The sequence below is a fragment of the Bubalus kerabau genome, chromosome 9, assembly GCF_029407905.1.
Source record: "Bubalus kerabau isolate K-KA32 ecotype Philippines breed swamp buffalo chromosome 9, PCC_UOA_SB_1v2, whole genome shotgun sequence".
NCBI lineage: Eukaryota > Metazoa > Chordata > Mammalia > Artiodactyla > Bovidae > Bubalus > Bubalus kerabau.
In genome coordinates, this window is record NC_073632.1 from 50,045,771 (window position 1) to 50,061,703 (window position 15,933).

General features: G+C 41.5%; 1 protein-coding gene across 1 annotated transcript in view; it reads left to right on the forward strand.

Moving 5' to 3' along the window:
• The first annotated feature begins 481 nt into the window (after window positions 1-481).
• SEC63 (SEC63 homolog, protein translocation regulator) overlaps window positions 482-15,933 on the forward strand; it is a 68,273-nt gene continuing 52,821 nt past the window's right edge. Inside the window, exon 1 of the mRNA XM_055535280.1 lies at window positions 482-729. Coding sequence (XP_055391255.1) covers window positions 606-729 — 124 coding nt within the window. The 5' untranslated portion in view covers window positions 482-605. The remainder of the gene's footprint in view (window positions 730-15,933) is intronic.

The following is a 15,933-nucleotide window of genomic DNA, read 5'->3' on the forward strand; positions in this document are numbered from 1 at the left end:
GAAGAGAGTGTATGACAGGGTGACGTAGGTATGGAAGACAGAGGAGGCAAGGAAGACTCAGCTCTGCTTCGAATGGGTGCGACCCCGCTCGCAGGCAGGTGAACCGCTCGCGCCCACTGCTCGGCCGGGAAGCCTCGGCTCGGACCCAATAAACAGACCATCGCGACCTGGAGTGGGACCCTGGGCCAGGAAACGGAAGTGGTGGGGGGGGACGAGAAACTTTAGGGGTAGACGCGGGGCCTTAAAAGAGGGTCTACCAGAGCTCGAGGGGCGGAGCTGAAGCTAAGCGGGCAGGGTTAAGGGCGGGACTTCGCGGAGATCTTCGGCTGCGCGCGCCACGTCTCCTTCAGCGAGCTAGTGGGGGAGAAGCGAGGGGCGGGGGAGGGAAAAACCGAGTAGGGCGGGAGCTCTCTCTTCTCGCGAGAGCTGGAGACGGCAGCGGCAGTGGCGGCGGCGTGTCCCTAAGAGTAGCGTGGGGGCGGGGAGGAGAGGCGGCGGCGGCGGCGTAGGAGCTACGCCACACGGGGCCGGGGAGCTGGGAGCTGGATTGCAGAGCGGGGTCGTGGCGGCGGCGGTGAGAAGAGGGAGGCGGAGGAGGGGGTGCCATGGCGGGGCAGCAGTTCCAGTACGATGACAGCGGGAACACCTTCTTCTACTTCCTCACCTCCTTCGTGGGGCTCATCGTGATTCCGGCCACATACTACCTCTGGCCCCGAGATCAGAATGCCGGTGAGTCCCGCCGGCAGCTGCCTGTTGACCCGCGCAGGCCCCACCGGCCCCTCCGGGCCGCGCCACTCCGGCCCAGCCCAGCCCGCCGCGCACGGGGTGATACCGCCCGCGCGGCCGGGCCTCGCGTCCAGGCGTCCGCCGCCCGCGGGGCCCGGGCTCGGTGGTGTTTCCCTGGGTGTCTCTCTGGGCTCCTCCCACCCCCATTATTGTCCTCCTCAGGAGTTTCGCTGTGCTCCCTCTCCCCTATTGTTCTGGACGCTCTTTGCAGCCGCGTCCTGCCCCTTTGTCTTCTCTGCCTCGGGTTTTATTGGTATTTTTCTTTATGGAGGGAGCAGGATGGGATCGCGAGGATGGGAAGGAAGGTGAGAGAAGAGTTGGCAAAGGAAGAAGACAAGCGTGCAGGCTCCACTCTGAGCCGCCAAGCCACGGTCCTCTTTCTCCGACACCCCCGTTTCCCTGTTGCAGCTGTCGTTACAGATGTTTAGGGCACCATCTGAGTTGGGTGGCATGTATAGGACTCCAGCTGAGCTCCCCAACCGTCCCCCACCTCTCCGTGCCTTTCCCTCGTTGCCTTTTCATTTGTTCACTCACACTGTGGGGGTTGGAAGCAATGATGTTATTCTCCTTAGCAAGAATTAGGCATTTCTCTATTTCCTTCTCTTCTAAGTTTCCTGTTTATGGCGAAAAAAGCGCAAGTATGAAGGAAGGATTAAATCTTGTAGGTAGATCGGTTGTGAGGTGGTTGGTCCGTTTTCTTTCAGTTCTAAATTTTTTCACTTTGAACGACATCGGTGTAGAATACATAATTAAATAGATTCTTGTCAAGGCATTTTATGTTTGGGTAATGTTTAGATTCCATTTGTTGCACTCTTGTTAGGACATATGGCAGGTGATATTCTTAAGACTGATAGAACTGCAAGGCCTTAATAGGTTGTTTATGGAGGTTGCTTATGGTGCGTTAACAGTAACAGGTTTTGAATATGAACATTTAGGGAAGGTTTTCTGTTTCTCAAGAGCTCTGGTAACTTGAGTAAATAGACTCTCTCAAGTTGGGTGTGTTGGGGGTCTACGTTGTCCAGGTGATATACTTTACTTTGGGGACATTGTGACCCAGTGAAGCATTGAATCAACCCAGGTCTTGTTAAGCTTTAAGACTGATTTCAGTGCTTTTGGCTGCTTACTGTTTCACAGGAAAATCAAATAAGTTCAAATATTAAAATATCATGTTGTATTGTTCAAAATTACTACTACAGACCCACACCCTTTATTCAAAATGCTTGAGGACAGATATACCACAGAATTTTTCAGATTTTAGAAAGATAATACCTGCCCTAACAAGCCATTAAGGGTCTAAAACATCACTAATAATCAAGCAAATTATTCCAGCAGCACTAATAATCAAGCAAATTATTCCAACAGCAGAATATGACTACTTTTTAAGTGAGATGAATAAAGATTATAAATAGCCTCCTATCAGTACAAGTCACCAAATTATTTTCCTTCAAACATATGTAGGCATATGATGATTTTGAATTTCCGAGTTCTTATGGCAGTCTTGACTTTTCAGGAGTATCTTCTATGTGAAAACATAAAAAGATTTCCTTTGCCAGCAGTTATACAACCTTAAAGTTGAGTTTAATCTTTGTTTAGTTATTTTTTAAAAGATAACACTTTTGGGGGCTTTCAGTTTTCAGGTTGACGGTTGTTTCAGTGTTGCTCTTTCGGAATTGTTGGGCCCATGAGTCCATCAAGAAAGCATGGCGCTATTTCAGGTTTGCAAATCTTGGATTTGAAAAATAGAAGTAGCTTGGTCTTTGCATTGGCATATTTGAGATGTTAGTTGAAGTTACTCTGTTAACATTATTACTGGAATCCCATTTCTGTTGTTGCTGTTTAGTCCCTAAGTTGCTTCTGACTCTTTTGCGACCCCCATTGACTGTAGTCTGGCAGACTCCTCTGCCCATGGGATTTCACAGGGAAGAATACTGGAATGAGTTGCCATTTCCTTCTTCAGGGAATCTTCCTGACTTAGGGATTGAACCTGTGTCTCCTGCACTGGTGGATGGATTCTTTACTGCTGAGCCACCTGGACAGCCCCATTTTGCCTTAACTTTTGTCTAATCTGTTGGGCTAAGTGCACTTATAATTAATACCCCTTTTAGTAGTTGAAGGGTCCTGTTTATCTTACTCTCTTGGTTGTTTGCAAGTTGGCTGAATAAGTGACTGAATACTTTTTCTGACCATTATGAAAAAAGTTCTGTTTGAAGTAATAACATGGAGGGTTTGGATTTCCTTAGTAGTTAAGGAATAGTGGTTCTTAGCCCTGACTCCTTGTTAGAATCATTTGGGCGAATGTCTAAAAACACTTAGACCCATCACCAGGTACTCTGATTTAATTGATCTGGAGTGAGTGCTGTGTATTGGTTTTTTACAAGGTTGTAAATTGTAGCTAGGTTGAATTGCTAAGGTAGGTAGTGGTCTTTAGCTGGAATTGTCGTTTTGGGAGGTGGCATATTTCTTTTAATATGGGCACTTTGATAAAAACAAAAAAGTCTCTAATGTCTTAGCCTTTTGGTTTTACCAAGCTAAGAAGCATTTAGAGTAAAACAGTGCTATAAAATAATGTAGTTGAAAGCAGAATATTTTTGTTAAAGTAACTTTAATAGGTTTACAGTGATACTTGACAAGAGAAAATTAATGCTGTAATTATTATAAATTCAAATAATACTGCTGCTGCTGCTGCTTCTGCGTTGCTTCAGTCGTGTCCGACTTTGTGCCACCCCATAGATGGCAGCCCACCAGGTTCCCCCGTCCCTGGGATTCTGTAGGCAAGAATACTGGACTGGGTTGCCATTTCCTTCTCAAATAATCCTGAGAGGACTTCTGTTCTTTCCATAGGTTAAGGATTATAGATCATTTGAATTGAGATAAAATATATCATTACTTTTCCCCAAATTTGGGTTTTTTTTTTTACTCCTTACTTTTCAAAACTAGTTTTGAAACCTGGGTCTGCCAATTACTGTGTTAATCTTAGGCAAGTGGTTTAACTTCTCTGTGTTTTAGTGTACTCATTTGTGAAATAGAGACAGTAGTTATGTTCCATAGAATTAAATTAATAAAATAGGTATATGTAAAGTGTTTAGAACAGTGTCTGGCACATATTGGGGCTGTTAGGACGTGCTGTTTTTGCTGGTTACTTGGACTTTCTGAAACAATTTGATTTGGTACACTCATGTACTCAGATTGTTTGAAAGGATTAATGAAACTTTAAAAGTTGCATTCCTTTATTCTTTGTTCCTTGCCTTTCAGATATGTACAAGTGATTTAGCTCTCTGACTTGGGAATGTAAGAGTTCACTTTTAGTGCTCAATAGTAAAGTGAAAAACTCATTTGAAGTTAGAGGTTTTGGGTTTAAGTTTCAGCCTAGTCCCTGATTAGTTGTTTCTGAACTCTCATCCTCATTTTCTATGAGTAGTAATAATAAACTGCTCTACCTACCAAGAAGTGATGATGAGAAGCAAAGGAATAAATGCATATAAACATGTTTGCTTTAAAACTAAAGGCACTGTAGAAATTTGTTCATTTTGCAAGTTATTTATAGAGCATAATGGGCTTCCCTGGTAGCTCAGTGATAAAGGATCCACCTGCATTGCGGGAGACCTGGGTTTGATCCATGGGTTGGGAAGATCCCCTGGAGGAGGAAATGGCACCCTGCTCCAGTATCTTTGCCAGGAAAATCCCATGGATAGAGGAGCCTGGTGGGCTACAGTCTGTAGGGTTGCAGAGTTGGACACGACTAGAGTGACTGAGCACACACATAGAGCATATAAGACTGCTAGATGCTGCTTCTAGGTGATAGATCAGGTTTTTAAGGGTTTAGAGCTTTTTTCTTAATAAGTTACATATACTCAATGCAAAAAAGATCAAAGGGACAGAACAAAAATTGCTTGTAATTCTGTCACCCAAAAACAGTTAAAATATTTTGGTGTGGGCATCTCCTTTGAGATGACTTGAGGTGTAGTAGTCCCTTTTGGTATTGGGGGAGATCCCACATCCCCTTCCAGTCTGAGACAGATGATTGTAATCCTCATGTCAGGCGCTGCAGCTGTTCTTTGAATGTTTACTACCCTCAAGGATGGGAAGTGCTGAATGCACTCACTGTATCACTTTGAGTTAGACTCAAGTGTTATCCCAATTTTATTAACGAGAAAATAAAGCCAAAGAAGAGCTAACCAACTTGATTAAAGCATATTGCTGCTAAGTGGAAGATTGGTTGTTGGACCCAAATTCATCTTATGCCAAAGCTTCTCTTGCTAGCCACTACCTTGCACTTCCTCCGTAATTAGTATAACACATTATAATAAGTATTAAAATGAGAAGTGGAAAGCGCTGTGTGCAAGGCAGTATATTTTATGAATGTTCATATTCCACTTAGAACATACAGTCTTCCTAAAATTTTAGATTTTGAAAGGGGTATTAGAGATCTAAAAAGCTTGACTCATTTTAAAATCAAGTCATTGTCTCTGTTCTGTCCAGACAGAAAGGGTACCAGACATGAGCATAGACACATTTAAGTTCCACACAGTCGAGGAAACCAGCTGAAAACCTGGCAGTACAAGTTTAGGTTTTATAAATATGGTGACAAACATTGGGATTAGTAAATGCATTACATAAATTGTTTTTATTTAAAGGTCATCTTGCATTCTAGCTTGATCTTGGAGAACCTGAAAGACAAAGATAGGTTTATTTTCATATCAAATAAAACTTTCAGATGTTCATTCCCTTAATTATACTTTTTGTTCAGAAATTAAAAAGTTCAAACAAATGTATCCAGGCTTCCCAGATGGCTCAGTGGTAAAAGAATCTGCCTGCTAATGCAGGAGATGCAGGTTCAGTCTCTGCATGGGGAAGATCCCCTGGAAAAGGAAATGGTTACCCGCTCCAGTATTCTTGCCTGGAAAATCTGATGGACAGAGAAGCCTGGTGGGCTACAGTCCATGGGGTTGCAAAAGAGATGGACACAACTCAGCAACTAAGCAACAACAACAAATGTATCCATATTGTACTTGGACTTCTTTGAAAAAAAGTTTCCTGTTACCAGACTTTATTGATAATAAATATATTTACTCCATCTCACCATCATATTGTTTGTTTGAAAGGCATTATTGTTCATTTTCTTAATAAGTGAAACTAAGTCTCCCTAGACCCTGAGTTCCTCTGCAGAGTTTATGATTAACCTCTATCCAAAATTATTCCCTTCCTTGTCCTGTACCTATTCTTTTCAAGAGTGAAGAGAACCAAAGGAATGGGGGACTGAAACCAAGCAGGACCCTGCAGGACCCTCCCAGGTACAAAAGCCCTTTGGTGTTCCCCATTTCTTGTTTGTAGAAAAAGACTTCAGTCTCGTGGGCCTTCCTTGAGTTCCATAGAGTAGGCATAGGTAGTTACTTAAGTAGGGAAGTGAGTGAATGCAGAAACAAAGGAAAAGAAGTTAAAGAAGAAAAGTAATGACAGGAGTTCATGAGTAAAAAGAGTGCTAGTTCATCCTCAAGGAATATACAGGACAGTCTGAAGGATCTCTTGGAGTTGTTCTTTAGGAACTAAGACCTGCATCCCTAAGGTGACATTGGAAGGTTGATAGTTGAGATTCCTGAAACCACTCTACCTCACCACTCCAATCAGAAGAAAGTCATGTATCCTGCATCCCCGAAGCCCCCAGAGGTTGCCTTTAAAAACCCTTGGAGTTTGGGTTGTGGAGTTTGGGTCTTTTGAGCATGAGCTGCCCCTACTCCTTGCTTGGCATCCACGATAAACACTGTAGCGTCCTTCACCACACCTAGCATCAGTAAATTGGCTTTGCTGTGGTAGGTAGGTGAACCCAAAGTTGGGTCTGGTAACATAAGGTGTTCCTTACATTTTGGAATTACATTTGTGTCAGTATGGATGAAGGAATTTTCTCATGTGTATTCCAGATGTTTTTTGCTATAGATTTTTGCCAGTTTAGTTAAATCTAGTAGTTATTGATTGAGCACTCACTGTTTACCTATATAAAAACAGCCGACAGTACAAAGAGGCATGCAGTGTAAATATAGTCTTTTGTTACAGTTTATAACCCAGATAGGGTGGGAGAATTAGAATTAGACAAATACAAATTATTATTAATATATCCAAAACACAGCAAAGAAAATGTAGGTAAAGTGAAAATAAGTGCTGTGGAAGTTAGTTGGATAAAGTATTTGCATCTAATTGGTGGTAGTCGTCAGTATCTAGAGGTGAGGAAAGTCTCTTTAGAGTTAGGTTGATTTTGACTGGACTATTAAAGGATGAGGGATTTCCCTGGTGGCTCAGTGGTAAAGAATCCTCCTGCCAGTGCCAAAGACACGTGTTTGGATCCCTGCAGTATTCTTCAGTATTCTTGCCTGGAAAATCCCATGGATGGAGGAACCTGGTGGGCGGTGGTCCATGGGGTCACAAAACAAAAGAGAAAATTTGTAGTTTTACTGTTTTAAGTGTATAGTTCAGTAGCATTGATTAGGGTTCACAATGCAGCGCAACCATCACCACTGTTTCCAAAATTTTTCATCAACTTAAATAAACTCTGCCTGTTGAGCAGTAGCTTCTTATTGTCCCTTTCCTTCGGCCCCTGGTAAACTCCATATATATAGACAAAACTATATAAATTTGCCCATTACCAGTCCATTCTGAAGGAGATGAGCCCTGGGATTTCTTTACAAGGAATGATGCTAAAGCTGAAACTCCAGTACTTTGGCTACCTCATGCGAAGAGTTGACTCATTGGAAAAGACTCTGATGCTGGGAGGGGTTGGGGGCAGGAGGAGAAGGGGACGACAGAGGATGAGACGGCTGGATGGCATCACTGACTCGATGGACGTGAGTCTGAGTGAACTCCGGAAGTTGGTGATGGACAGGGAGGCCTGGCGTGCTGCGATTCATGGGGTCGCAAAGAGTCGGACACGACTGAGCGACTGATCTGATCTGATCTGATTCTAGATATTTCGTATAAGGCGAATCATACAGTATTTGCCTTTTCGTGTTTGGCTTATTTCATTTAGCATAATTTTTCTAGATTCATCCATGTTGTAGCATATATCAGAACATAATTCTTTTTATGGCTGAACAATATTCTGTTGTATGGATATATCCACATTTTAATTCACTCATCTATTGATGAACACTTGGGTTATTTCTGTTCTTTGTTGTGAGTGATGCTGCAGTGAACATTGTATACCAATCTGTGAGTTCTTATTTTCAGTTCTTTTGAGTATATTCCTATGGATGGAAATCCAGTTGTCCAAGCAGTATTTATTGAAGAGACTGTTCATTTTTCACTGAATGAACACAATCTTTTCAAGAATCATTTGGCTGTAGATGTGAGGGTAGTATCTGTTTTTTCGTGGGAAGATTTATTGAGGATAGTTTACCAGTGAGGACCTCAGTATTAGAATACCTCTAGGCTGATACCTTAACTTCTTTTCCATCTGTACTTCCTTTGGTGATCTCACCCAGTCTCATGATTTTAGGTATCATCTATGTGACTCATAAAAATTACATTTCCCAGACTTACATTTCCAGTCTAGAACTCTTCTTGAACTCTCCACATTTCTATTTGCGTATCTAATAGAGATCTTCTTATGCAAAAAACCAATGTGATTTCTGTCCATTCTCCCAACCTTCCTGACCTGTAGTCTTTCCCATTTCAGTTAATCACAACTGTTTCTTCAACTGTTCTGGCCAGCAGTCTTGGAGTTTCTCTTGGCTTGTCTTTGTCTTATGTGCTGCTTCCAGATGTTAGTGTGTCCTGTTGGCTCTACTTTCAAATTACATCTAGTCTGACCATTTCTAATTGCTTTGCTACCAGCACTGTCCTGTTTTATTACCTAGATTATCGTTAGCCTCCAAACTGGTCTCCTTGTGTCCACCCTTGCTCCTTGCAGTGTGTTCTCGAAATAGTAGCACAGTGATCCTTTTTTAACTGAAGCTGGCGCATGTCACTCTTGGACTCAGAACCCTTTAAGGCTCTCCCATCTCAATCTGAATAGAAGCTAAAGTCATAGAGTGGTCTATGAAATCCTTCATGAACTTTTGGACTTCATTTCTTGTTCCTTTCTCTCTTGCTCCTTCCATTCCATTCAGACCAGCTGCTCCACCGTTCTTAGGGCACGTGAGGTATGCTTCTGTGGAACCTTTATGGTTATTGCTTCCTGTGCCTGGAATGCTTTTCCTCTAGATAGCCTGTTGTGATCTTCCTCATCTCTATTATGGCCTTGCTCAAATGCCATCTTTTCAGTGTTGCCTTCTTTGAGCACCTTATTTTAAATTGTTAAGTTTCTTTCTGCCTGCAAAAAAGCTCTTCCCTTTTTCTGTTTTATTTCTCTTCACAGCACTTATCATCTTCTAATATACTATAAAGTTTATTTTTTTACTGCTGTCTCCTGAACTGGAATGTATGGTCTGTGAGAGCTGGGACTTTTATATTGTTTTTTGATGTGTCCTCAGTGTCCAGAAAGATCTGGGCACATAGTAGGTACTTACCAATATGTACTTAATAAAGGACATTTAATAATGTTTTCTAGATAAAGGAATTCTGTACGTTCTTTACAAATATTTATATAGTGCCTATTATATTCTTGGCAGCTGGAAAGGGGAGGGGTGATTATGTATAAGAAAACAATGTCTGCTTCCAGGAGTTGAGTGCAGATTAATAAAAATGGACTTGATTACTGGCTGCTGAAGAATGGTGGTGCTATTCATGCAAACTGCTGAAAAAGAATGTATAGTCCTACTTCTTTTTTTTTTAGAAGAGAGCTATATACATGTTAAAAACTTTAAATTTAATAATTCCACCTCTAGGGCAGTGTTCTAAGGATATAGGTCTAAATACAGGACTAGAGAAAGATACTGTGATATTGTGACTTAAATATATTATGGTCATCTGAATGACCAAATATGTACTTCTTATATACATTTATGTATAACCTCCTTGCCCTTTCTCCAAACCCTGCTCTATGCATCTCTTCTATTTGTCCGTTCCTGAGTTGTATCCTTTTATAATAAACTGGTAATACAGTAAGTAAAATGTTTCTCTGTGTTCTGTGAGCTGCTTTAGCAAATTAAACCAAAGGAAGAGGTTGTTGGAACTCCCAGTCTATTATCTGGGCTAATGACTGGCATCTAAAGTAGGGGGGCTTGGGTGTACAGTCTTGGGGGACTGAACCCTCAACCCTACAGTCTGGGTAGATAGTGTCAGAGTTGAGTTGAATTCTTGGACACCTAGCTGGTGTTCCAAGAATTGCTCATTGGAGGTATGGAGACTTTCCCCACCCTCACTTTGGAAATTACGTCTCAAAGAACACCCTGTATGCCCATAATGCCAAGAAGTTAGGAACAGTTTATATGTCTAATTATATAGGATGGTAGGTATATTATGGTGTCTTAATTCATTTGGTTATTAGTAGTCATTAAATATTGTTTACAAGTTTCTAAACATGGAGATATTTAGAAATTAAAAAATTAAAACTTTAGCTTTATGTGTTTGTGTCTCTCCATTTGGACATTGGTACATTATACAGTGCTTTCCTTAAATTAGCTTTTGTATGTCCTGTTTGTTCTGCTGTCTGAGAAACTCACTTGGGCATTTGCTGCACTGGGAATAGTAGTAGATGTCATGTTTACTGCTGAAAAGAGGGTTTGGAAGGTCCTTGAGAGTCTTGATTGAGGCAGCCCCACAGCCCTTCAATTGAGGGAAGCATATTGTCCCTAGAAATTAGTTGCTGGAATTTCCTTGTTCACAGAGAAATCTTTCCTGAGTATGTACCATCCACCTTGCCAACTTTTTTTCTTCCTGCTTCCCAGATGTTCTCCTAAAGAGGACTACAAAGGAAGCATATTAAAATGTTATTAGTGATTATTACCTGGGTGTTGGAATGGTGAATGTTTTCTTCCTTCTGCTCTTATATATATGCTGAATTTATTATATGGATTTATATTAATGTCTAAAAGCTTATTTAAAGAATCTCTGGCCAGATTGGCTATGATCTTGAGGAAGACATTCTCAGTACCTCTTATGTCTGCGGGCCCTTTCAGCTCAGTGAATTGTTTCTACTTTGGGGTATGTAGTGTTTAAGGTTCTAGTGGGATGTACATCCTTGTGTTTTAAGTTGCTTCTTTTTTTAAAGCTATCATATCTTTAACAGTATTTGAGTTTCGGAGACAGGGATCAAGACCATTCCCATAGAAAAGAAATGCAAAGAAGCAAAATGGCTGCCTGGGGAGGCCTTACAAATAGCTATGAAAAGAAGAGAAGCGAAAAGCAAAGGGGAAAAGGAAAGATATAAACATCTGAATGCAGAGTTCCAAAGAATAGCAAGAAGAGATGAGAAAGCCTTCCTCAGCGATCAATGCAAAGAAATAGAGGAAAACAACAGAATGGGAAAGACTAGGGATCTCTTCAAGAAAATCAGAGATACCAAAGGAACATTTCATGCAAAGATGAGCTTGATAAAGGACAGAAATGGTATGGACCTAACAGAAGCAGAAGATATTAAGAAGAGATGGCAAGAATACACAGAAGAACTGTACAAAAAAGATTTTCACGACCCAGATAATCACGATGGTGTGATCACTGACCTAGAGCCAGACATCCTGGAATGTGAAGTCAAGTGGGCCTTAGAAAGCATCACTACGAAGAAAGCTAGTGGAGGTGATGGAATTCCAGTTGAGCTATTCCAAATCCTGAAAGATGATGCTGTGAAAGTGCTGCACTCAATATGCCAGCAAATTTGGAAAACCTCAGCAGTGGCCACAGGACTGGAAAAGGTCAGTTTTCATTCCAATCCCAAAGAAAGGCAATGCCAAAGCATGCTCAAACTGCCGCACAATTGCACTCATCTCACATGCTAGTAAAGTAATGCTCAAAATTCTCCAAGCCAGGCTTCAGCAATATGTGAACCGTGAATTTCCTGATGTTCAAGCTGGTTTTAGAAAAGGCAGAGGAACCAGAGATCAAATTGCCAACATCCGCTGGATCATGGAAAAAGCAAGAGAGTTCCAGAAAAGCATCTATTTCTGCTTTCTTGACTATGCCAAAGCCTTTGACTGTGTGGATCACAGTCACAGGAAAATTCTGAAAGAAATGGGAATACCAGACCACCTGATCTGCCTCTTGAGAAATTTGTATGCAGGTCAGGAAGCAACAGTTAGAACTGGACATGGAACAATAGACTGGTTCCAAATAGGAAAAGGAGTCCGTCAAGGCTGTATATTGTCACCCTGTTTATTTAACTTATATGCAGAGTACATCATGAGAAACACTGGACTAGAAGAAACGCAAGCTGGAATCAACATTGCCAGGAGAAATATCAATAACCTCAGATATGCAGATGACACCACCCTTATGGCAGAAAGTGAAGAGGAACTCAAAAGCCTCTTGATGAAAGTGCAAGTGGAGAGTGAAAAAGTTGGCTTAAAGCTCAACATTCAGAAAACGAAGATCATGGCATCTGGTCCCACCACTTCATGAGAAGTAGATGGAGAAACAGTGGAAACAGTGTCAGACTTTATTTTTCTGGGCTCCAAAATCACTACAGATGGTGACTGCAGCCATGAAATTAAAAGATGCTTACTCCTTGGAAGGAAAGTTATGACCAACCTAGATAGCATATTCAAAAGCAGAGACGTTACTTTGCCAACAAAGGTCCATCTAGTCAAGGCTATGGTTTTTCCTGTGGTCATGTATGGATGTGAGAGTTGGACTGTGAAGAAGGCTGAGCGCTGAAGAATTGATGCTTTTGAACTGTGGTGTTGGAGAAGACTCTTAGGAGTCCCTTGGACTGCAAGGAGATCCAACCAGTCCATTCTGAAGATCAGCCCTGGGATTTCTTTGGAAGGAATGATGCTAAAGCTGAAACTCCAGTCCTTTGGCCACCTCATGCGAAGAGTTGACTCATTGGAAAAGACTCTGATGCTGGGAGGGATTGGGGGCAGGAGGAGAAGGGGACGACAGAGGATGAGATGGCTGGATGGCATCACTGACTCGATGGATGTGAGTCTGAGTAAACTCCGGGAGTTGGTTATGGACAGGGAGGCCTGGCGTGCTGCGATTCATGGGGTCGCAAAGAGTCGGACATGACTGAGCGACTGATCTGATCTGATCTGATCTGATTTGATTTCTTTTTCTCTTGGTTTGTCTTAGAAGTAACCTTTGACTTGGGCTATGGATTATCACTTTAGATAAAGGTGAAAAGAAAATTAGAGCGCTAATAGAGGATTAGATGAGGAGTAAAGCAGCTAACAGGGTAACTGTGTTGTTGGCTGATGACATGGCAGGGCAGAGAGCACCCTTTGGTAGGATCTTGGGTCATGCTAAGGAGACATAGCATCCTTCTGGAGACACACTTGGAGCACACTATAGTTTGTTTAGATTTCTCCACCATCTTGCACCTCTAGTCCAGTTTAAGAAATGTAACTGAATCATTTCTACAATTGAAACCTCCCATCTTTCCTTAGTATTATCTTCTGGGTTAGAGACAAATGGCTTATAAAAATGCCTGTGTCCTACAGATACGAAGGATGGATGTTTGTTTTTCCTTTGAATCTTGACATTTCTGTAGCAAATTGAACTAAAACAAACAAAAAAAGAACTGGTTTACCATCCTCCCCTGCCTCCAATTTATGTGCTACCTTGCCTTGTCCTACACTCTTTAATACTGAAGTCCTTGCAGTTATTTTATTTGTAGTACTTTTTTTTTTTTGGTCTGTAAACTTCTGTTTCACCAGACTTTTTTTACTAGAGGATCACCTCATTGGTTGTTTTTAGCTACTCCTTGTTCTTAAATTTTTTGTCATTTTCTGTTTAGGAAATATAATCAGTTCTGGTTAACTTAATGAGAATAGGGACACAGTATATTTTAGCTGCTTTTGAGAGTTGTCAAGGCAATCTAACTATTCTTTGATTAGGAAAGACAGTTAAAATAAAATGATTAAGTGCACAGGCCTATGAATTTAAACCTGGGCATAAGTCCTGTCTGTATTCTTTAGTGATTATTTGCAGTTCCTTTGGTAACCATCTGTAACTTCAGGTAAGTTATTTAACCTCTCTGAAACCTCAGGTTTTTGTTTGTTTTGAAATATAATCATACATATTGTTGTTGATCAGTCGCTAAGTCATGTCCAATTCTTTGGGACCCTATGAACTGTAGGCCGCTAGACTCCTCTGTCCATGGGATTTCCCAAGCAAGAACACTGGAGTGGGTTGCCATTTCCTTCTCCAGGGGATCTTCCTGACCCAGGGATCCCCCCTGCATTGGCAGGCGAGTTCTTTGACACTGATCCACCAGGGAAGTCCCATGGGATATTTACAAGTTGCTTATAAGTGAAAGTTTAATAGATATTTTAGTTTTAGTAATTTATCAATTTATAATATTTATGTTATAAATAACAAATCCAATCCCAAAGAAAGGCAATGCCAAAGAATGCTCAGACTACCTACCGCACAATTGCACTCATCTCACATGCTAGTAAAGTAATGCTCAAAATTCTCCAAGCCAGGCTTCAGCAATACGTGAACTGTTAACATCCTTATGTTCAAGCTGGTTTTAGAAAAGGCAGAGGAACCAGAGATCAAATTGCCAACATCCGCTGGATCATGGAAAAAGCAAGAGAGTTCCAGAAAAACATCTATTTCTGCTTTCTTGACTATGCCAAAGCCTTTGACTGTGTGGATCACAATAAACTGTGGAAAATTCTCAAAGAGATGGGAATAGCAGACCACCTGACCTGCCTCTTGAGAAATTTGTATGCAGGTCAGGAAGCAACAGTTAGAACTGGACATGGAACAGCAGACTGGTTCCAAATAGGAAAAGGAGTTTGTCAAGGCTGTATATTGTCACCCTGTTTATTTAACTTATATGCAGAGTACATCATGAGAAACGCTGGACTGGAGGAAGCACAAGCTGGAATCAAGACTGCCAGGGGAAATATCAATAACCTCAGATATGCAGATGACACCACCCTTATGGCGGAAAGTGAAGAGGAACTGAAAAGCCTCTTGATGAAAGTGAAAGTGGAGAGTGAAAAAGTTGGCTTAAAGCTCAACATTCAGAAAATGAAGATCATGGCATCTGGTTCATCACTTCATGGGAAATAGATGGGGAAACAGTGTCAGACTTTATTTTTGGGGGCGCCAAATCACTGCAGATGGTGACTGCAGCCATGAAATTAGAAGACGCTTACTCCTTGGAAGAAAAGTTATGACCAACCTGGATAGCATATTCAAAAGCAGAGACATTACTTTGCCAACAAAGGTCCGTCTAGTCAAGGCTATGGTTTTTCCTGTGGTCATGTATGGATGTGAGAGTTGGACTGTGAAGAAGGCTGAGCGCCAAAGAATTGATGCTTTTGAACTGTGGTGTTGGAGAAGACTCTTGAGAGTCCCTTGGACTGCAAGGAGATCAGCCCTAGGATTTCTTTGGAGGGAATGATGCTGAAGCTGAAACTCCAGTACTTTGGCCACCTCATGCTAAGAGCTGACTCATTGGAAAAGACTGATGCTGGGAGGGATTGCGGGCATGAGGAGAAGGGGACGACAGAGGATGAGATGGCTGGATGGCATCACTGACTTGATGGACGTGAGTCTGAGTGAACTCCGGAAGTTGATGATGGACAGGGAGGCCTGGTGTGCTGCGATTCATGGGGTCGCAAAGAGTTGGACATGACTGAGCGACTGAACTGAACTGAATATTTATGTTGCCTGATAGCACACACAGACATGCACACGCATACAGATAAAAGTAGCGTCAGAAATTTTAACGTCAAAAAAAACTTCTGGATGTGTTAAACTTTCCTAATGTTCTTTGGCCATGTATGCCAAAGCATTTAGAGGTGAAGTGTCTTGATGTCTTCAGTTTACTCTAAAAAAATGGGGTAGAGAGAGGGAAAGAAGGAACTAGAGATAAAGCCAAGAGTTGCAAAATATTAATAGTTGGTGGATTTAGGTGAAGGGTATTGTTCAGTGTAATATTCTTTCAACTTTTCTGAAGGCTTGAAAATTTTCAATATAAAAATTTGGGAAAAATAGTCACGGAATATAACATTAATTTTAAGAAGGATGTGTCAGTAGTATAAGAAATGACTTACTAGGATAAAAATATATTACAATTAGGATAAAATTATGTGGGGGAGGTAGGAT